Genomic DNA, 22847 nt, shown 5'->3' on the forward strand with positions numbered 1-22847 from the left:
CTAAGAAATAATAAACCAAAAAAACAAGTAAGCTTACAATATTTGTACATGTGTTCTGATTGTCTGATTCTCTTAAAGTGAAATTTGGCGGGAAGGAAGTGAAATTCCAGAGTGTTCAGATGCATATAACAAACCTGAGTGGTATGGGTATGTGTCTCTCTAGAAAGAGACAGCTCGCCAATATCACACAAATGTCAGACAAATTCATCTCCAAGCACAGGTACCTCCATCTTCTCTCCCATGGTTTCTTCATTCTTAATACCTCTCTTTCCACCTCTTCTTAGAGTTCTGCAATTTGGACAGCATTTTTTTCTAATTTCAGACTCGTTTTTATTAATGAGTGTCCTCCTTGTCTATGTCTCCAACTTTCTCTAAACCAGGGGTCCTCAAGTAATTGTGTGTGTGTGTGTGTGAGTGTGTGTGTGTGTACTCCCACTAAGAGAATTTTTTTTTTCTTTTTATTTGACAGAGATGACAAGCAGGCACAGAGGCAGGCGGGGGGGTGGGGTGGGGAGGGAAGCAGACTCCCTGCTGAGCAGGGAGCCCGATGTGGGGCTCGATCCCAGGATCCTGGGATCATGACCTGAGCTGAAGGCAGAGGCTTTAACCCACTGAGCCACCCAGGCGCCCCCACTAAGAGAATTTTTTAAACTGCATTTTAAGATGACATCTAAATAGCATCACATGTTTCAATGGTTATAAAGGCCATGTGTATTCTATTTGAGCTTTAGCTATTTTTCATCAAAATCCTTTTTGCAAAAGATTTCAGTTATTCCATTTATGGGAAATGTCTGCCTTAAAACCTTAATGGTGATGCCAGTCTCATGGCCAATCTCATTGGCCAAATCAGGATCACTTTCTCACAGAGAAATTTTAACTTCATCTTTCAATTCCAATAAGTTATGTTAATATGTGTCCCTGTGGCAATTAATTCATTTCTCAATTGTCATTGTAATAGATGGGTAAGTGGGTAGACAGATAATCGTGGCAGATACTTAAGTACACAGACATTTGCCATGAGTTTGTCATGGGATGAAACAGAGCTCTGTCCCCTTCCAGGATTTCTTCCCAAGGCTCTCTTTCCTCTGTTCTCCTGGGACTCTTCTTTGGGCCAAATGCCTTCTCAAAGTATTTCATCACTCAGATATGCGGAAGATATTTAGACCTGGGGGCAATGCTCTACAGAGAGATTGGGGTGGGTGAGAGGATGCCTTTTATTTAAAAAGGCTTTATTTTATAAAAGTGTGAGAGGGGCAACTGTAAAGTGATGGTGGGAAAGGAAAATCAGAGATGTGTTCTCAGACTGGTGAGCTCTAGAAAAGAGGGCAGGGGAAGTCAAGAATCTAAAACTCAATGCCGTGAAAGCCATATGCATCTGCATAGCCCCTCAAAAATCTCCAGGTACCCCCAGAAGGATGCAAACCACAGTGGGAAGGTGGCTGTTCATGATTGAGCACACAAGACAGGAAGCCTTCTAGGGCAAGCAGAAACACCTGCTGTACCACAGTCTGCCCTGCTACTCTAGCCACCACAAGCAAGGGGCATCCCCTCTTCCCTTCCTCATTTATTCATTCAACAAGCATCTTCTTTGTGTGAGGCACGGTGGGTGCTTTGTATGTCCCCTTGGCACCCTATCCCGGGCAGCCTCTTAAGTAATCACTACCAACGACATACAGAGATTCCTACCAGCCCACGACTGAGATAACTTTGTATCCTAACAAAACCAGGCTGTGTGTCGAGAGCAACGGGTTTCTTGGTTAGAAAAAGCTGCCCATGGCATTTCCCGACACCCAAGCCCACTAGATTCCAGATTCAAAATAAAATAAAATAAAATAGAGGTGGCCTGAGGGAAGAAGTCCTATTCTAAACTCATTATTAACTTGCTGGGAAGTGTGAGTGATGAAAATGGCCAGAAAATATGATCCTTCAGTGAATTGGGATCTCACTAATGTTTAATTGGGCCTCCTGTGAGACATTTAAATCTATGGCCAGCTATCAAGAGTGAGAATTCTACTCTAGTGGCCCCCAAATGATTTCACCTTCACTTTCATTTTAGTGGTGGAGGGAAGCCAGGACATTTGCCAAAATATTTGAACTGTGGGTGCATGCATCAGCCTATGTGTGTGTGTGTGGTAGTCACCAGTGGAGAAACTCAGGGCTCCATCATCTCTTTCAGTGTGTCACCTACCGAACACAGGGTGGCCACTCTGGAGGTCTGGTCGCCACGGACCGAGCCCTGGATTTTTCAATTTCCCCTAACAGCGTTTTGTTCAAGAAGTACAGCTTAAAAATGACCCTATTCCAATGTTCGCCAAGTATTTTCAAACCTCCTCAAGGCTGAAACCTATGTGTTTCCAAATAAACAAAAATAGTTTGCAAAGCACTCCTTAGTTTCTTCACCCCAAAGCCATTCAAAATAAACACAAAGGTGAAACGTTGGTGTGTGTGTTTTCCTTTAAAATTCCACCTCCGCCTCACAGGTATGGGGATTGGAGACAAGTGTGGGGAAATGTGGACCAGGAGGCAGGAGAGAGGAGTTCCAGGCTCAGTTCTGTGGAGGGACTACGTGGGCCTGCAAGTCCCTGCCCCATCCTTCCTTGCCACGTGCTCCCGGCCTCTGACCTTAACCGCCGTCTCCTTTGGTTTCCTCCTTGGCAGGAGCCTTGCCAGGAGTGTCGAGGATGTAAGGAGATGGGCACAGGGAGTGCACAGCCCAGTGCCCAGCACAGAACAGAGCTCAACCATATTTGCAATTACTGTTGGTGGCACAGGGCAAGTCATTCAGTTTTAGGAGGCCCCCTTGCTCTCTTCTTCTGCCAACGTGGAAAAAATAAAGCGCTTCTGATGGCCTTTCCTAGGGGTAAATTTTACTGAAAGGCAAATGGATCAAAGATGAGTTTCTCCCTCCATCCAACTGCAAATGTCTTGAAGTGTAGGAGCAGAGTCTTGTTTTTATAGCCTACCCAACCTCCCAAGCCCCCTCAGTTGCCCAACACGACCTAATACATGGTAGGCACCAATAAATGTTTATTGAGTGGAATTATCTGGAAGTTAGGCTTTATGATAAGGGAGTAAATGAGGGAGGCCGTTTTTGTGGGGGTGTTAAAGTGAGCCTGGGAGAGTCTGTCTGAGGGAGAGTAGGTGTGTTCGTTAGTGATTTAGAGAGGCAAGGGGACGACTACGCCTGAGCATAAACATTTCTGTAATTACCGTGCCTGCTTTAACTGACCCAGAGACTTTACCGGAACGTAAATCCCCATCTGGCGGTTAGAGATGCCATTATTAAAACTTAAAAATAATAAAGGGGTGCATTTTAGCTCTCAAATGAATCAGATTTGGCCAATGATCTTCTGAAGATAAGTTTGTATGGCGAGAAAATGAGTTGCATGTTTTCCATCTTTGCCCTTTCCTGCCTTTATCAAAAATACCACCTAGAAGAGGGCTTTTTCGCTTAAGAAGACAATGAACATCAACCCCTGCTTTGCCAGGGGCTCCATCTATCTCTGCTGCAAATAATACCAGGTAGAGAGGAAGCCCTTTGAGACAAGCCTGGGTATCCAGGACTCTTAAGAAACTTAAGAAACTTGAAATTAAAAATAGATCTAAACAGTGGATGTTAATTTTTTTTTTTTATTTTTAAATAAAAGGAGGGAAAAAAAAACCACCAAGCGTTTCATCACCTGGCATATGCACTTGTGATGACTCACTTCAAGAAAATTCGGGGAGGGCGGGGGGCACCTGACTTTTACCTCTAGGAAATTCCCTTTTCATGGGAATGAAAATCCTGGCTCCCACGCTCTCAGATCCGGGGACCTTGGCGCGGGGAAGTGGGTCTGTCTTCCTGCCCTGAAGCTCCAAGCCCAGGGCAAGTCCGTGCTTTCTCTCTAACCAAATCATATTTTTCGATCTGAACGATTTTATGGTGGGAGCTTAAGCAACTTCCTACATTGCCGTTGTTGCTATTAATTTCTCCTACTTAGAGTGAAACCTCTACAGGGAAGCTATAAAGAAAATAAAACAAAGAACGAAGGAAGAAAATATTTCTCTTCTCTTTCCTCCCTAAAACCCCCTCATAAACATCCCACCCCATGTCACAAAATGTATGGCGAGCGGTAAGCCTTGGCAGTATTTTGACACAGTGCGTGGTCCCCTTCTCCTCCTCTATTCCTTTGAGGTTCATCTTGCAGCCCGAGGCTCTGTTCCCCTGCCAACTTGGTGGGAGTGTTTAGTGACTGGAAGGCTGTGGCCTGCTCTCCCCAGAACTTCACACTTCATTTTTCCATATCCCTGGGAGCAGCAGCAAATATCTCACCAGCCTGCTTTGCTGGCTACTGCCATAAATCAGACTTAGGCCTCAAAAAAATAGCCAGGCCTGTCAAGGCATTAAGCTTTTATTTTCTGACTCGATCCAGTGGTAAATGAGAGCTTGTATTTTCCTTTAAAACTGTAAAGGGATTTTTAAGGATTGTCGCTGGAAGACTGCCAGCTCTGAAAGATACAATGCAGAGGGTCACTGGTTACGAGAGATTTGGAAAAGTCTTAAGTATGAAAAATGGCTTTTCTTAAAGGTTTTTCAATGAAATGAGAAACGGAGCTTACATTTCATAAAGGATTTTTTTTCTTTTTTCTTTTTTCCTGAAAGACCTGAACTATTCACGAGAAAAGCATTAGGAAATGAAGAGTTGCTCTCTTAGAGAAATAGGAGTTCTATTTGTTATGCGTGCCCCCTGGCCTCCTCTCTCTTTCTCTGTGTACACAGATACTTGGGCCGGCTCATTAGTTAGTTCCTGCCATCATTACTGACGATATGACAGCGAGAACAAACAGACTGGACAGTTTTATGTGCTGTATATTAACTACTTCATCATTTAGGCCTGCAAACCAGGACAGTGAGGCAAGTCCATAAAAAAAAAAAAAAAAAAAAAAATCCTGCTCAAAATTCTGAGCAACTTTGTAAGGTGCAAATCTTGCCCATGAGATCACTTCTTAATGTCTCCCCTGGTTAGGCAATCCCATCTCAAACTCCAGACGCTGAAAGCCTTTTTGCAGTTGGGAGGGCAATGAAGTGAAAGTGGACAGGTGTGGCCCCCCAGACACCACATCCAGGAAATCTGGAAAAAGGTGCAAGGAATCGGGCTGAGATCGGGCATTCTGTAGAAAAACAATCTGCTTAGATTTTGTGATGTGTCATGTTTCATTGAGGTACGCATTTAATTTCGGCAAAGTGTAATGAAATGAGAATAAACATAATCTTTCCTCTGTCCAGCGAAGGTCACTGCATACATTCACAGCCCAGGGTCGTCAGGGGGTGTGGGAAGGCAGGAGAAAAATAACCAAGGGAGGAGGGAAGCTCTGTTTAGGGGGGCTTCAAAGGAGCACTTAAATCAGGATGAAACTGATCAAGAAGGGAACAAGGGGCATACAGAAAATGGGATCTGGTTTTATCATCAGGGAAGTTGGGGATGAGGTGGCTGGGACAGATGGGAACACAGTAGGAGTGGGCCTGCAACATGGAAATGACAGGTGTGTACCAAGGAGTGTCATAATAAAAACAGTGAGGAGGACATACCCTGGCTGGGCTGATTTTGCAAGGATCCCACAGACTGTCTGCCCTGCTTATGTAGTGATTTACGGACATCTCTCCCACCCAACTCCAGGGTCAGCTAGTTGCATTAAATCTTGGGTGTTCCCAAGGAGAGGCACTGTCTTCTTGGGTGTTGCTTTTTTTTTCTTCTTGAGAGAGTGCAGAAAAACCTGGAAGCAGACTTCCTGGCGTTTGAGCAATGGTTCAAGTCTCCCTGCGATCCCTGAACAGGTCCTTCTTCTCAAGCTCTTTCCAGCTGATCTCCCTCCACCACCTGCAAGCCTTAGGGGCACACTGAACCCAGCTGTCTGTGGCTGAAGCTTCTGCAGGTGCATTTGCCCCCTCCAACCCCGATGGATGATCCCTACGAACCTTCTATCGGTTCTTCAGATTTACTGAGCTTTCTCTTTTCCCTCCGAAAGCTGAGGAAGTTGTATGAAATTCAGATGTCAACGCCCATAAATAAAGTTTTATTGGGACCCAGCCGCGTTCATCTGTGTACATACTGTCTATGGCTGCTTTCACGGTATAACAGCATCAGTGAGTAGCTGGCACGGAGATCGTGTGACCCACAAATATTCACCAGCTGGGCCTCGACAGAGAAAGTTGGCTGATCTCTGCACTATTTGCCCTCATTGGCCACACACACACCCACGTGGAGCCTGGCCAGCCCCTCCTCTTCCTTCAGATCATCCTAAGGACTAACGGTTCCTTTCTTGTTCACTCCACACTTCTCCTTGCAAAGCATAGTTTGTACATTGAATTCATTTCTAAATGCTTTCTCATTCCAACTACAAAATGGCAAAACTATTAGATGTAAAAACTAAAAAGCCATCGAGCAATCATAAAAAAAAAAATACTCCAACTGAAATCTGGAATAAATATACCCATAAGGTTTACGTTGTTTATCTCTAAGAATTACGGGTGAGTTTATGATGTTTTTGATTAGCTGCATTTTCTAAATTTTCAAAATAGAGATTTTCTTTTAGATTTTCTCCGTAATGCACGTGTTCTAAATGTCCGATGATGTATAAATGTTATTTTTCATGGATATTTTACAAAAATGTGTATACAGCAGCTTCTACACAGAAGGCCCTCCATTAAGCACCACGGAGGATATAAAGAAATACAGGAAATGATCCCTGCCCTCCAGGAAATCTAAAATTGGTAGTTTAAAAATAAGGACATGCATAATGACGGTGACAATATGCACATTTTGCCTATTGAGGTTGAGTATTCAAGAGAGCAGCTATTATTCACTGAGGAAATGTGTTGAAGTGTTGTTAAATAATATACATGTGTCTATGTCCGTGAGCCCCATCTCATGCCCTCCCTCTATGGGCACCTACTTACTTACTATAAGACCTTGAATATGTCTATATGCTTTTAAAAAATGGAGTATGTGCGTTTCAGTTTACATTAAAGATATTTCGGTATCATATCCCTCTTTAATTTCCCTTCTTTCAAAGAGTAATTAAGATTTCCCAAAAAGGTTTTGGGCAATCCTCTGTTAGGTTAATTCCCAGATGTGCTGTGGCCTTAGCTGGCACGGTGAGCAGGCTCTGGTTTTCTATCACCTTTCCTAGTTGGTTGTTGCTGGTGCATGATGAATCTTGACTGTGGCAATCTGGCTGGGGAAGGGGAAAGTAAGTGGAAGAACAGAGGACCCTCTTGTAGATCACTGTGCCACCAAGCACAGAATTCAGGTCTGCACCTGAGGTTGAAAAGCCTGGGGCGGGGTGGGGCGGGGCTGAGGAGCCTTCTCATATCTGTGCGCCTGATCAGTGTGTTTCATGCTCTTCATCACCGAGACCCCCACAGGCCTGCTTCCCATGAACCTCATATTTCCTGACCCCATACCACTGCCACGCTCACGACCCTATCTCGCCACATAATCACACCCACCAAGGAAACCTTTCCTTCCTTAAAACTCCCCTGTAGAGCCTCGCTGAGGCTCTAAGCCTATGATCTCTACTATAAATCTGTTGGAAACAGCAGTGGGGGCAATCTCCCCTCTCTCTGTGCCTGGGTGCTCTCTAGGTTAACCTGGCAGGCTGAAGATGGCCTCCAGCACCCAGCAGATCGAATTGGATGGGGCTCGTTATTTTAGGGCACACCTACTAGTTCAATCTGGAGGGATCTAGAATGACCTGAGCACCAGAGGTTTCCGATCTTGGCTGGTCCCACTTACTATCACCACCGCCACCTGAGCTAAATCATCACTGATGCCATGATTCCCTCATTCTCTCAGAGGTTTGCGGGGAGGACCAATTTTTGGTGGGCATCAAGCGAGCTGTTTGTCCACATGCACGAAATGTTGGGAGTAAGCTTTTGAGAGGCATCTCAAAAGACTGTAGATAATTAAACCATCCTTAGCTAATGTTTATGCAGGAATCAGCAATACTACCTCTCATGATGGCCAGGCCCAACTCCTCCCCCGAGACTTGCCTTCTCAAGGACAGCTATCATCTGGTTCTTTCCATCGCTAGACCAGTGGCTCTCAATTACAACCACCTGGGAGCCTTTAACAAATGCCCATCCCTGAGCCCCACCCCAGAGAAACTGACTCAGAACTTCCCCATCTGCTATGCCAAGAATACCAGGTTGGGTCTCTGAGACCAAGGAAGGCATCTCTGTGTGTGAGGGAGAGGTGAAGCGGTGGGGTGGAAGCTTGTCCTCTGCCCCACCCCTTCCAACCACATCTAAGTCAAAACCACAAAACCAAGTAAACAGGCGAGTAAGGGTTGGTGCAGTGATTGGAAGGAAGGCGGAGTGGTGGGGTAGGGAGGATGGATGAGGAAGAGAGGGCATATTTTACTGACAGAATCTTCCTCCAGTGCAGAACTCCGGGGCCATGATGGATGGGACCCTTGAGGCCCCGGGAGAGGCATGGGCCCACCAGCGTCCCGGCTGGAGAAGGAGCCCCAACTCGGGCCAGGCCTTCGTTCCCCTTGCTCCCTGCAGCTTGAGCCTGCTCCTTCCTGAGGAGGCCCGGCTCACACTCACTTCATCATCACCGCTGCCCCGGCCTTGGGCTTCTTTGGGTGTTCTCCTGGCTCTGGCTGCCGTGTGAGGGAATTAATTTCCTAGAAGGCCACAGCCTCAGCAGGCCGTTTCAAGACCAGGCAGCAAGGCAGTCCACGTGGCTCAGGACAATGTGTAGCCAACAGTTAGGGGTGCTGAAGACACATTCTAGGGGCACTTGGGTGGGACCATTTGCTCACCTGGGGTGTTTCAAAGAAAAGAAGGAAATCAGCACTCCGAGGCCTCCTCTAACACTCCCACCAAAGTCACAGAGAAACAGAAATAACTTTGCTTCCAACTCTCTTTTCCTCTTAAAATGACCTCTTTTTCCCAGCCCAGGCCCTCTTCGCTTCCTCTCTGTAGTAATAAATACCTTTCACTCAATGCTAGCTCATACTAAAAGCATTGTGCTGAGTGCTCCCTTCTGCAGTGTTCTGTTCAGAGAAGAAGAAATCGGGGCCCAGGGATATTAGGTGGCTTGCCCCAAATCTCTTGGCCCATAGTGGGCAGAAGACAATTTGGACGTGAGCCTGTCTGAGACCAAAGTCAGTGCCTCTGACCACACCCCCCTGCCCACATACACACACACTGAGAGGTCTGTAGGCCAGGGTGGTCAGTAAAGTCAGAGTTGGTGCTCAAAGTCCTGGCCGTCATCCACCAAATTCACCAGAACTCAAAGCCACTTGGCTAACTCTGGTGGGAGCAGTTTCTGCTCGAATTGGAAGTCCCCACAGGCTTTGCAATCAAACTAAGCTTCAGTGTCCTCATCTGTAAAACAGGACGATAGTATGTCCTTCCTAGGGTTATGGACGAAAAATCAAGTAACACAGGGAAGAAACACTTACTCTGGGGTCAGACATAGTGTCAGAGCTCCATAACATGGCCATTTTATCATTAATAGTATTAGGATCAGAAATATAAGCACCAGCCACTTCCTCACTCCTTCAGCAAATACTCTGAGTGCTCTGCGCCAGTCGCTGAGGTACACGGGTGAGCCAAAGCGAGAGCACTGCTGTCAGTAGATTGGTCCATTCTCTTCCCAGGTAGAAGGTCTGCTGTGGAAAGCAAGTCACCATTGGAAGGCTGCCTAAAGTTACGGCATCATCAGAGAGTGATGGCCAAGTGCCTTTAAGATGTGACAGCTTAAAGTGGTCATTGCTCTTCAAGCAGCTTTGAATACTGGAACAGAGCTTAGGATCCCCTGTTGCATGGATGGGAGATGTGGTGAGAGAAGGGACCAAGCCTTACTGGGCTCTTTCTAGGTGTCAGGCACAAGGCTCTCAAGGTCTCTTCATGTATGAGACACCTCTAACTCATGATGCAGGAAATGCCTTGAGGCAGCATCCAAGATGCTCTTGGACATCATGAAACCATAGCAGTAAACAATATTGACTCACCATGCCAGGGAAGAAACAGCCCTGCGGTGCCAGATTCTAGTTCTAGAGACAAATCACTAGGGTTCCCATCGTGTCCGTACCCCCAGCGAGCTGCGTGCTTTCAGCAAGTGATTTAGTATCCCTCAGCCCTGGTGCCTTCAGCTGGAAAAGGCATGTAAATAACAGGAGAACCTGTCTCACCTGATTGTGGAGGTGTTGGTGGCAATACACAGAAGAAGGGATTCAATGAATTAAACCCATTATTGCTATCCTTTGGCAGTCTTCTTCATTACATCAAGAAGAAAGAAAGTCTTAGTAGGGTGTACTGGTAAACCTACAAATGGCTAGTCTGCCCTTTAGCAAAAGGAGAGAAACCTCCGGCCCAGAGAATTCCACAGGTAGTAGTACCGAGCTATGATTTAACAACACTGTTTTGTTTTCACTGTGGGGTGCGCATGTGTGATTAGCTTGCAGTTGTGACACGTGATACTGGTTTTCCATCTCTTATAGTAACAGAAAGCTTCCCTGTAAAGCAAACACTTCAATAAGAAAGAAACTCAACTGCAGTTCAAATACGAGGAAATAATAGGACAGGTGGCAGGTGAATATAGCAACTATCTTGATTTTTTTAAATTTATTTATTTGACAGAGAGAGATCACAAGTAAGCAGAGAGGCAGGCAGAGAGAGAGAGGAGGAAGCAGGCTCCCCACTGAGCAGAGAACCCGATGTGGGGCTCGATCCCAGGACCCTGAGATCATGACCTGAGCTGAAGGCAGAGGCTTTAACCCACTGAGCCACCCAGGTGCCCCAACAACCATCTTGATGTGGCCTTCCAATGACCGAAGTTTGGGAAATGATGACACAGTAGCCCCCATGTCCTGGCTTCCAGCCTCCAGTCAGAGATGAGGCCCCCGAAGCTGAAGAGTAGTAGACCCAAGTTCTGAACCTAGTTCTATCTCTCCCCAGCCCCTCTGCCTTCTCTCAGGACATGCTATCCACACCTGCTCCAGCCACCCATTATTCAGACTCTTCCAAGACACCACCATGCTTCAGCCACCCTCCTCCTAGTGGGTCGTGCACCCCTGCTGTGGTGGTGACATCTAGACTTAGGGAGAAGCCCCCCTGCCATGGGCAGGATCAGGCTGTTGCTTTAGTCTTCTTTTTTTTTTTTTTTTTAAGATTTTATTTATTTATTTGATAGAGAGAGATCACAAGTAGGCAAAGAGGCAGGGAGAGAGAGTGAGAGGGAAGCAGGCTCCCTGCTGAGCAGAGACCCCCCCCCAACGCAGGACTCTATCCCAGGACCCTGGAATCATGACCTGAGCCGAAGGCAGCAGCTTAACCCGCTGAGCCACCCAGGCACCCAAGTCTTCTTCTTTTTTTTTTTTTTTAAATATTTTATTTATTTATTTGACAGAGAGATCACAAGCAGGCAGAGAGGCAGGCAGAGAGAGGAGGAAGCAGGCTCCCCGCTGAGCAGAGAGCCCGATGCGGGGCTCGATCCCAGGACTCGGAGATCATGACCTGAGCCGAAGGCAGCGGCTTAACCCACTGAGCCACCCAGGCGCCCCGGCACCCAAGTCTTCTTAAAACACATCTACAGACTGTCTCTGGGTGTGGTCTGCTTTTGCACAGCACTCACCTCACTCCCAGGCATCTGTTCCAACTACTTCCTTCCTTAGATGGCACCTTGCTGTAGCTCCTCCCATTCCAACCACACATCCGAAACAGATGAGCATCTCATGAAGGGGGAGAGGCCAAAGCCACATGAAGGATTCTGCTTCTACTGTGGCTCTGATTTCTGTGTCTCACATCAGAGAAAGGGGAGCTCCAGGCAGACACTGTCGGATAAACGGTGTTCTTTAGCACAGCCATGGTGGTGGGTCTAAGCAGCTGGTGAACTAGGGATCCCGGGGGATATGAGTTGGGAAGAGATGAGAGTCACAGAATTTGAGATGTAGAAGCTTCCTAAAACCATACAGCTCCACTATTCTGCTTCACACCCAAGGGGGATGGACGCAAAGAGGTTATTTGACTTGCCCAAGGTCACGTGCATCCTGTTCAGAGCACTACCGTGTTTTCCTTTGGGCTTCTGAACCCAATTTGACCTTGGGCCTCATTAAAAATTCTTGCCATGTCTTCTTTCTCCGATGGATAATTTAAAATAGAAATAATAATAAATATAACACCTCGTTGTATATGTGTAGCACCTTTCTTCCAATAAATGGCGTTCTTTCAGCTTGCCCACCCACGCTGCACAGAGCGGAAGTGTTTCCACTGTGGACTCTGACACTGGTTATTGACTGGAGCCTAGCCTCTAGCCCACACACGTACCCCTATCAAAGCTATAGCTCAGGGGACAGGGCTCAAGTCCTACAGGGAGATCTGTTATTAGCTACTTCAGGAAAGTGTTTAAAAAAAAAAAAAAAAAGCCCTCACACGTAATATATATGAGAAATATGTTTAGAAAGCTTAATTTCTGACTGTTTTTAAAATCAACTATTTTCCTTTCAACCATCTAATTCTTTGCTTCTCCATGGAATAATAGGCCCTTTTGTGTTTTTAGTAGTAATCGTTGTTGTACTCATAGTAGTAGTAGTAACAGAAGAGTGGCAAGAACAGTAATGGCTATCATTTTGTAAGCTTCCGCATAGAAGTATACCCAGTATCTTATTTAATCCTCACAAAAATCTTAATGATGGGAGTATTACTACTTCACCAGTGAAACAAACTAAAACCCAGAGCCTTTTCTTTCTGACAATAGGAAAAACTAGATTTTCATAGAATTCCTAAGTGAACTAGATAAAATATGAAAAACATTTTTCTAATGTGTAACAGATTTGGCTAGAAAGTGAAGTAATTACTTGGGCCCCAGAAATTATCAGAAAGCCCAAATCCAGAGCAGCCATTAAGTGTTTGAATCAGCATTTCCCACACGAAAGGGACAAAACCCGAAGCCCACGATGAACAAAAGGTCTAAGTGGGGACCCCATAAATGAAGCCGAGAATAATGAAGGGCAACACTCTCAGTGAGTGAACTAAAAAAAGGCTTATGCCACGAGAACAGGAAGATAAAGATACAAGTCCAGCTTGGCCTTGGCTCTGAGTGGAACAGCAAAAGAAAAAGAAAAAAATACTCGCACTCCAATTCTAATTTCAGATCTGGACTTTCATGGGTTTGGAATCTGAATATACACAACTGTTATGGCTGAAAGAAAACTCTGAAGATTTGGTTTAAATTGGTTCTACTTGATAATAGCATCAGACACCTGGCAGAAGCAAATTCTAGTCTTCTCTGGCAGAAGATATGTTTAAATGGGACTTCAAAATGAATTCTTACACAGTGAGTTACAAGGAAACTTGAACTTCTTTTTTTTTTTAATCACTAAATGCACAAGGAAATCAGCCACCCTGAGTGAGAGTTAACTGAAACAAGAAACTCTAGAATCAGATCTACAGAGACCACAGATACCAAAACTAATCAAACACAGAATATGAAATTAGTATAATTAATAGGTTTTAAAAAATCAGACAAGGTTGAAAGCATAGCAAAGAAGAAAAGAATTATCATAACTGGCCAGATCTGAAAAATGACTAACTAGAAGCCAGAAATGAAAAACATTGAAATTAGAATTTCAGTGATGAGGCTAAAAGGGAAAACTGCTGAACTGGGATATTGAAGAGATTACACAAACTTGTAGTAGAGAAGGAAATAGCAATGGACAATGTGAAAATGTTCAACAAACCCAGAAAATAGGGTGAGAGGATTCTATAGGAAACAATAAAGAAAACAGAAGGTAGCAACATTAAAACTAATAATGGCTAAGCATTCTCCAGAATTAATGAGAGACATCAGTGCATGGATTAAAGAATGCCCAGAGAATCCCAAACAGAATGAGTAAAAAGAAAGCCATTCCTAAACATATCATAGTGAAACTGCAGAACAACAAAAGCAAAGAGATCTTAAAAGCAATCAGAGAGAATGAGCAGAGTGTCTGGAAAATGACAAGCTGACAGCTGAATTCTCAAGAACGGCAAGGAAAATCAAATGCATTAATATCAACCAACTATTATCAAATAGCTAGTAATCTAGAATTCTAAACAAGGAAAGCTATCTTTCAAAAATGGAGGGGGTGACAAAGAAGGAATCTCAAACTATCACAGAGAATTTACTACCAGAACACTCTCATTGTAGGGACTTCTAAAGGACATGTATTTTAAGGGAAAAAAAAAAAAAAAACGATTTCAGAAGGTAGGTCTGAAAAAATGTAGGAGGATCAGTACACAAAGATTTAATTTAAGGTAAACAGGATTAAATAGAAATAGAAATCGATAGTATAAAATGAAATCAAGAGAGTTTTGAAAAACCAAGGATTCTTTGGGTTTTAAAAAATCAATGGAAGGGGTGTCTAGGTGGTACAGTTGGTTGGGCATCCAACTCTTGGCTTCAGCTCAGGTCATGATCTTGGGGTGCTAAGATCAAGCCCTGCATCATGCTCCACACTCAGTGTGGAGTCTGCTTGAGATTCTCACTCTCCCTCTGCCACTTCTTCCAGCCCTGCGTGCTCTCTTTCTCCTTCCCCAATAAATAAATAAATCTTTCTTAAAAATCAAGAGAAGATTAAAATCTGGACAACTGCATATAAAATTTGGCAGTGAATAATCATAATTCAAAAGTTCTTTGCTTTTTTATTGTTCAGAAAGAGCTTAAATACATGGATGAACTTTTAATTCTATTATGCTAAATATGCATACAAAAATTTCCAGAGTGACCCCTAAAAGAACTGGAATGCAGAGAAAATACTGGAATTGGGGGTGGGGGGACAAAACCAAGCAATTCAAAACAAGGAAGCAAAGAAGAAAAAAGCAAAGAATATAGAAAAATCTGGATGAATATTACTAGAAAGTGCAAAATAAGGTAGTAAGAAATGAATCCAAATAGTTCAGTTATTACAAATAGTGTAAATGGGTTAAACTCTCCAGTTAAAAGGCAGACTATCAGAGGAGAGCATGACCTGGAGGGAGTAGTTGGTCTGAACTGAAGAGGAGTGGAAATAAGGTTTGGAAGGTAACCCCAGCAGCACTGTGGCACATAGAATTTTGAAATGTTTGCTGAGGCATTTTATTTTGATTTGACAGGCTGTGCTAGTGAAAAGTGTGGGGTAGGAGTCTGTTATTTTTCAATATAAGAGTTCTATTATGATTTGAATAAATTTTTGTTTAGCATATGCATGGATTTTATTGAGAAACATTTTAAAACATTTTAAGAGGAATCAATTTCAAAATAAATAACAATCCTCTAGTTTGAAGATAAATAGAAAACAAAAGAGTTGGTTATCTTCCTTTATACACTCCTGTATTGTTTGAATTTGAAATCATAAGGGCAATTTTTGTGATTAAAAAAAACTCAAAAATAGGCAATGGGGTACTGCAGAATTTTGCATCAGTAGGGGTCTGAGAATAGAACATTGTTTGGAAAGGAGACTTCAAGGTGAATTGAAGGATCAGGAGACAAAGACTAGAATCAGAGATAAGTTGGAACAACTAAAATGATTGTCTGAGCTGATGTAATAAGTGTGGGATGGAAGGAAAGGATAAACCCAAAAGGAAAGAAATGATAGAATTTGTTTACTGTTCTTGTTCCTGCAGGTCCAGAGAAGTAAGAGCAATTGAGTACTTAAAGATGAAGGAAGAGGCAAAAATTACTTAATGAATGGTGATGATAATGCCTATTCTAGTCTGTTCCTGCGGGAGGATTCATTTCCAGCCTGAGCCAGCTTCAGGGAATCTCTGATTGAGAAAGAAAAAGACTCAACTCATTGGACATTCAGAAAGGTTATATAGAATAGAAACCCTTCCTTGATATCTTCCCTTGAAGGGAGTTGACATAGCAAAAGAGGAAATACCACTATGGCCTTCAGAGCCTCAAAAACACAAGCCAATTTGCTTAGAATGCAAAAAATAAACAAAACCCCTCATTTGCATGTTCTCCCAGGACCCTCCTAATCCCAGTCCACAACACTAGATGATCTGGAATGAGTGTGACATTTTAAATAAGATGTTAGAAGGGAGAGGGCAGTATATCAACCATACCATGGGCACTTGCGTGGGGCTGGCAGGTGCATCCTCTGTGCTCTAGACCAGGGTGCTTCTGGAGCCATGTTTCCAGTGCTTCGGGATGAGATCTGAAGCCCCAAAAGGCAAGGAACCAAGACCCTGGAAATGGAGGCACTTTCCTCATCAATGTTGGTGTCTCCAGATCGTTTCCAAGTTGGCCATTTCCCAGGCCTTCTAGAACTCCAACTGTGTGACCTGAGCACCTTAGCTCACCTCTCTGAGCCCTAACTTCCTCATTTATAAACTGGTGATGGTAACAACAGACTTCTAAAGGGTTGTTATGAGGGCTGAATGAGATGATGATACAGAAAATTACTTGACACAGTGTGTGGCCCATGTATGTACTTAACACTTATTTTTTTAAATTAATTTTTTAAACAGAAGATACAGGGAGGGAGGAAGTAAGGGAAGGAAGAAGAAAGGACAAACCATAATCATGCAAGGCAGGTGCCCTCCTCCAAGGCTGTGACAGAAGAACTGGCATACCAGGCAAGGTACCACTGTGGCATCCCTGGCTGACATGTTAGATCCTGAGACTTGTGGCCCTTTGTACATTACCCAGAATTCTTTCTGAGTAGCTAAGCTTGCCCTTGAGCTTCATCCTCTGCTTCCTGTGAGCATTTCCTGAAGTCTGAGCCCTGAGACAGGACAGTGGTGTGCACAAAGAAACATGGCCTTCATTGGCCTTGCTGGTTATAGGTATAACAGTGCGTCATAGCCTGAAGCTTGGGTACCAGCCCCATCTTCCACCACAAAGCTCTTCCACTCCAGTGGTGTTAGCCCACTCCCACCTTGACTCTCACTCCTGGTAAGTAAAGTCGTTTTAGAGAACATCATACATGGACTCAAGACATGGAAGGGGTTATTTATTTTCCCCGAAGATGGTTTGTTCTTTTGGTAAACTACAGCTTTATTATACTATATTTTATTTTATTAATGCCAATAGTAGATTGTATTTTCTCATGATGAAGTTTCTCCTCCCCACCACCCCTGCCACCTCCCACTTTAGACTTTGGCTATAAATAGGAGTTTCTTTGTTCTGTCTCCTCTGGGCAATAATTGGAAACATAAACTGGGAACACCCTCATGTCTTTCCATGTGTCTTGGTTGTTTCTCCCTAGGCAGACAGTTGCACAAACAAACAGGCGGCTTTGTTTGTGTTTTCTCTGCAGTCACAATTTCTTCCACCAAATGTTTACGCATCCCAGCATCTCAAGAACTTCAGGACCAAGATGGATGGTATGTTAATATTCGTTTGAACATGTGCACTTAATGTGCTTGGTTAATTGGTGTAATTAGTAGTCTTTTCATCCCAAGGCCGTTGCTGAAATTAAAACAGGGCGGTTATTTCTTTTAATGGACTAACTGAAGAATTTTAATTTTGAAAGTCAATCACGACGCACAGACATGAAATTCTGCTCTGGGACAGAGGAGGAAGGGACACACATTCTAAGGACCTGGGGGTCTTTTGGAGAGCTCCCAGTCCCATTTAGACCCTCCATATTTCCATGTGTTGGTAATCACAATGCCCAAGGTGATATAATTTATCACCCAAACCATGGCACTTTCAAGAATGAAATGGGGTCCCATTACTGATGTCACAGGGACAACAGTTCTAAACAGGGACTGTCCCAGGCAAACCAGGAATATGGTCACTCAACCTCACATGTGTCCAGCTCCTTCCATGGGGTATTCACTGTTGGATTATATCTGCTTCTCACCCTCAACCACAAGACAATGGGATCATTCCCATTGAAGAGATCAAGTGAGTAAGGCTGAAAAGCTAAGTAACTCGCCCCAGGCCTGCTGGGCAGTGAATAAAGCCATGTTCAACCCCATCCACCACATGGACCCACATTCTTCTGGCCAGCCAGGAATAACCACAGGGATAAGTGGTAGCAAGTGAGCATGCGTGGCAGAACGAAAAACTGGAACGGGAACAGAAGAGTGGCTGAGGGGAAAATGGCATGAAGGAGCAGGCAGGACGTCCTGGCCAGGAGGCTCAGAGGTAATGGCTTGAGTTTCTGAAAGCGGATGACCTTCTTAAGGGGCCTCAAAGAAGTTCTGATTATAAAGGCAACAGCTGTTGTGACCATATTTTCTAGAAGATAATTTTTGACAAATTCCTGAACTGAAAGTGTTAGCCACATGGCAGCATGGTCTGTGGGCTGTCACAGTTATTCTGCATGTCCCCCTCATCTGTGACGCATCTACCAGGCAGCTCTGATTCTCTCCTTCCTCCCTGCTGCTTCTCCCCACCTCCCACCACTCCTTCTCCCCTTATCGTCCCTGCTCGGTGAAGGCAAACGTACCCTGCTCTGCTAAACCAATTCCCTCTGATATTGGCATTTCTATCTTTACAATTTGGCGGCCCTGTGAAGTTTCCCTTTGTATGCACGCTTCCCTGTTCCTGTGTTCCCAATATTCAGGTATCATCACTCAATAACCATTTGACAGCAGTAATGCTTTTCATATGGAAAGAATTGTTTTTTATTGATGGCAAATGTTGCGATGAACTTTCATGCCCACTTGGAGCCAGAGGGGCTTTTTATTGGGTGAACCACACTAAGATGTGGTTCCAAGAAATGTCTTTGGAGTGTGGACTGAGATGTACTTTTGGGAACAGGTCTTATGAATGGGGGGAGGGCAGAGAGCCTTTCCCTTTATCAAAGTCTCATCAATCAAAACATATAATAGCAACATTATTAATAATCGTACAGTTGCCTCACACTTGGTATTTTTCCAAGCACTTCCCTCGAACTCTAAAATGAAGGCAAGGAGGCCATTATTATTTCCACGTTACAAGTTAAGCAACATTGTAACAGGACTGACTGGTCCCTTGAGCTAGGAGTCAGTTGATAAACAGCTAAGTGTCCCATGAGAAGGATACTTTGAGCAGGTGGAAAAGCTATCCTGAGCGTCATAGATGCTCTCAGAAGATCAGGAGTCCTTCCCAGGCTAAATTCTCAAAGTCCTCTATGCCTAGTCCATATATAAGAGCACGGCCATGACGTCCAGATAAGGTGCTCCTTGTCTCAATGGCACTTACAATGCAGTTAAGCATCCTGACATCTAACCCAGAAGCAGTGGGAAACCATGGGTTATTTAACAACACACGCTGTTAGCATATGATGTGGCAGACAGAATGTGAATGCCATGTATTTTTTTTAAAAGATTTTATTTGAGAGAGGGAGAGAGTAAGCTAGAGAGAGAGAACAAGCTGGGGGGGGGGGGAAGGGGGAGGCAGAGGGAGAAGCAGACTACCTGCTAAGCAGAGAGCCCGATGCAGGACTCGATCTCAGGACCCTGGGATCATGACCTGAGCCGAAGGCAGATGCCCAACTGACTGAGCCACCCAAGTGCCCCGTGAATGCCATGTGTTGACCATTCCAAGCAAGAGCCAGTCTCCACTGGACCTAACAAGAGAAGGGCAAACACTGGAACCCCAAGGTGGTGATGCTACTGGATCCCATCCACATTAGCCAATGGACCACAGCCCAAACCTGCACCCCTCAGAAGCCAGCGTTGACACTGGCCTTGATAAAGGAAGAGAATTAGGGGACTAGATAGGAACTTGGAAACCATCTAGGGCTACCGGCATCGCCATTTTATTACTATGGAAGCTGAAGCTGAAGGGACTGAAGGGACTTGCCCTCGTTAGCATGGCTAGCCAGGGCAGAGCAGCGTGAAGAACCCAGGCCCTCACAGAGAATGTGGCTCTCCACTCAGTCTCCTGCACTGACTCGGGGGATTTTGTAGCTCACCCTGCCTGTCTTTTCCTCTTCTCCTCCTCCTTAACCTGTTGGCACTCCCTTATTACTTGTCTGCAGCTGGTGCTCAGGGACTGACTCACCAGGCTGAATGAAGAAGAGGACAGTTTCCTAGATATTTGGTTTCTCCTTGCCCCCTTCACCCTCCCGGCCATTTCCTTCACTCTGAGGGAGCAAAGCTCCCTGAGCCACAGGGCGTGCAAGGAGTACCAGAGGTGGTGTGAACCCTAGCAGGTTGCCATAGCTCACTGGGGAGGCTCGTGCTCAGGGTCCAGCCAGCACGGTTTGAGGGGTGTGCTATGAGACAGGTCCTGATAGCTCAGCTTCAAGTCTGTCCTGGTCCCAGACATGCTGGGTTCCCTAGGATTGCATTGGGAGGAAAGGTGTTTTTCTGTCTCGAGACCACCACCTTCCATTATTCATGGATGTCCCTCCCCAGCCCCACAGCCTCCTTGCTTGTGTTACTCCTCAGCTCTTAATGCAACATTTGGATTCTTGGGAGCTCAGATCTTTTGTCCGTTATGATCTAATCCTCCCTGGCTCATGTTTCAAGGGATGTTTCCCCGCTCACCCTTTTTGTCTTTCTCTACTTCTTTGTCTGCTCTTTCTGCATTGCTTGGCTTATGAAATGTCGTATTTCATTCTAAGTCAAATGCAGCTCCTCTAACAATTCGACTGCAGTCCCAGAATATCAAAGAGAAGCCCTAAACTATGATTAGCATCTACAGACTCTAGGATTATAGGAAATTCTGGCCAACAACTCTCCAGCGATTTACCGATGCTACAGGCAATGTTCTTAATGTATATTTCTTAGTTTATATTTCACTTTGCAAACAAAGCAACTCAGAGGGACTTTTCTTTCCCAACCTCCCCAGTACGACTGGAGAAATCAACCATCGGGCACTACCACTGTCACCATTCAATTAATGAGGAATCCAGAGCCACCAGCTGGCACAGTGATGGCGAATAAGGCCCCAGTTTCATAGTTGTTAGAGTCTCAGCTGTTGGACTGGAGGCACAATTCCACCCACTCCTCTGTCCTTCCAGCACCTGTCACATGTGGGTCTTCCTCAATCCACCTTTTCCAGTTTGGATCCTCCCAGGTTCTCCCAAGGAGGATAGCTTTAGGGTCGTTTCCTTGTATACCCATGGCTGTTGCTCTTCCCTGGGAAATTTCATGAATTAAGTACCTATCCTGCTCTGGAAACCATGCTAGACACTTTGCATGTATCTTCACACACTCCTGCACATTAGCTCACTTAATCTTCACCGTGACCCTACACAGGAGATAGGAACACTGAGCTCAAAGAGTGTCATGATTACCCAAGGTCAGCGAGGGATCCAAATCCCAGTCCCCTCATTTCAACACCTCTCCACGATGCTATCAAGTTTTCTTGGGGAAATGATTTCTGCAAATGGCCTTGACCAAGCACAAGAACTTTTACCATAAGCCAGGTTTTCTCCTCTACCACTGTCTTAGCTCCTTCTTTTTCATCATACTGCTAAAGCTTACAATCAGGCCTGTCCTTTCAGGAACACAGACCTCGTGACCATTTGCAATGACAACCCGGCACATGCACTCCAATGAACAGAGATAGGCTGGCGTGGAATTATCAGAAACCTGAAACAACAAAGCCTCCAACTCCGGCAAAATAGCCCCAAATCATAAGCTGCTCCCAGGGCTAGCCGAGAAAAAAGCATTTGTGGTTTCTACTTGCCCTCAGAAAGTATGAGGGGACCAGGATCTCCAGAGATCCTATAGAAAAGGTGCCCAGGCACTTTGCAGAGATGGAAAGAAAACATGTGGTGGAGACAGCCCACCCCAGCCCGTGAGAGCCCACTGTGGACACTGCATCTCAACTCTCGTTTTAGTGATGTCATACTGATAGCTTGAACTTGGCCATGGTGGGAGTGTTCATACTCAAACTAAAACAGTATCCCCACCCACTGCATCACTTTCTATCCCACCCCCCTTTTTCTTTTGTTTACACAAAACTCTTGTCTTAATGCTATGTATTTTATTCCAGGATTGCTGGTCATCTGTCTTGGTTACTACCTCCAGCATCTAGAACAGTGGATGGTACATATTTTAAATTATATTTAAAAACGAGTAAAAACTAACTGTTGTTCATATGCTAATCTGACACACATCATACTTGACCAGGTATTGTTGGTTACCTTGTTGGGTTTTTTTTAAAGATTTTATTTATTTCAGAGAGGGAGAGCAGGGACGTGCGGGGATGCAGAAGGAGAGAGAGAGAATCTCAAGCAGACTCCCCACTAAGCACGGAGCCCAACAAAGGGCTTGATCGCATAACCCTGAGACTGTAACCTGATCCAAAACCAAGAGTCAGACATTTAACCAACTGAACCCCCAGCACCCCTGTTGGTTATCTTTCTATGTAGATCTATCTTCCATCTCACCTAGTTCTGGAAAGTTACTTTTTTTAGCAAAGCAAAAAAAAAAAGCAAACTTTTTTTATTGATTCTCTTTTATTTACCACTTGTCTAAGTGACAGTAAACATAATCATTCTCATTATAAACTAATTTAAAAAGGTAATTTTCCAATTAATAAATATACACCAGTGTAAACTGTTCTCATGGTATAATAATTATAGAAGCTGCTAACAACTTTGGAAAGAAAACAAAGGCATTTGTTAGTGGCAAGACCTAATGAAAAATCTGATGGTCCAAACAAGAAAAACTGACAAGCACCCTTCTCCCCACAAGAACCCTGGTAAATTACTTTTGACTTAATAATTTTGCCTGAGGATAATTTCAGGCGTCATATGCCCAAATTCTCCCTGTGGAAAGCACACAATGAGAAAACCTGTGTTGAAATTTTGGCTCTACCATCTACTGTTTATAGAACCTTCGCCAAGTTGCTTGACCTTTCTGAACCTTTGTTACTTCACCTGTCACGTCATTATCTACCATACTTTGCAAGGCTGCTGCGTTAAATGAGAGTAAGAAC

The 22847-nt window shown here is 44.5% G+C and overlaps 1 protein-coding gene across 3 annotated transcripts in view; it reads right to left on the reverse strand.

Annotated features, from left to right (window-relative positions):
• RUNX2 (RUNX family transcription factor 2) overlaps positions 1-22847 on the reverse strand; it is a 227542-nt gene that overhangs the window by 64718 nt on the left and 139977 nt on the right. Inside the window, exon 6 of one of the 3 annotated variants that reach the window (XM_047733197.1) lies at positions 17355-17426. The exons of the other annotated variants lie outside the window; for them this stretch is intronic. Coding sequence (XP_047589153.1) covers positions 17410-17426 — 17 coding nt within the window. The 3' untranslated portion in view covers positions 17355-17409. Of the gene's footprint in view, positions 1-17354; positions 17427-22847 lie in introns of those variants that run through there. 3 annotated transcript variants of the gene reach the window in all.

The sequence above is a fragment of the Lutra lutra genome, chromosome 6, assembly GCF_902655055.1.
Source record: "Lutra lutra chromosome 6, mLutLut1.2, whole genome shotgun sequence".
Lineage (NCBI taxonomy): Eukaryota > Metazoa > Chordata > Mammalia > Carnivora > Mustelidae > Lutra > Lutra lutra.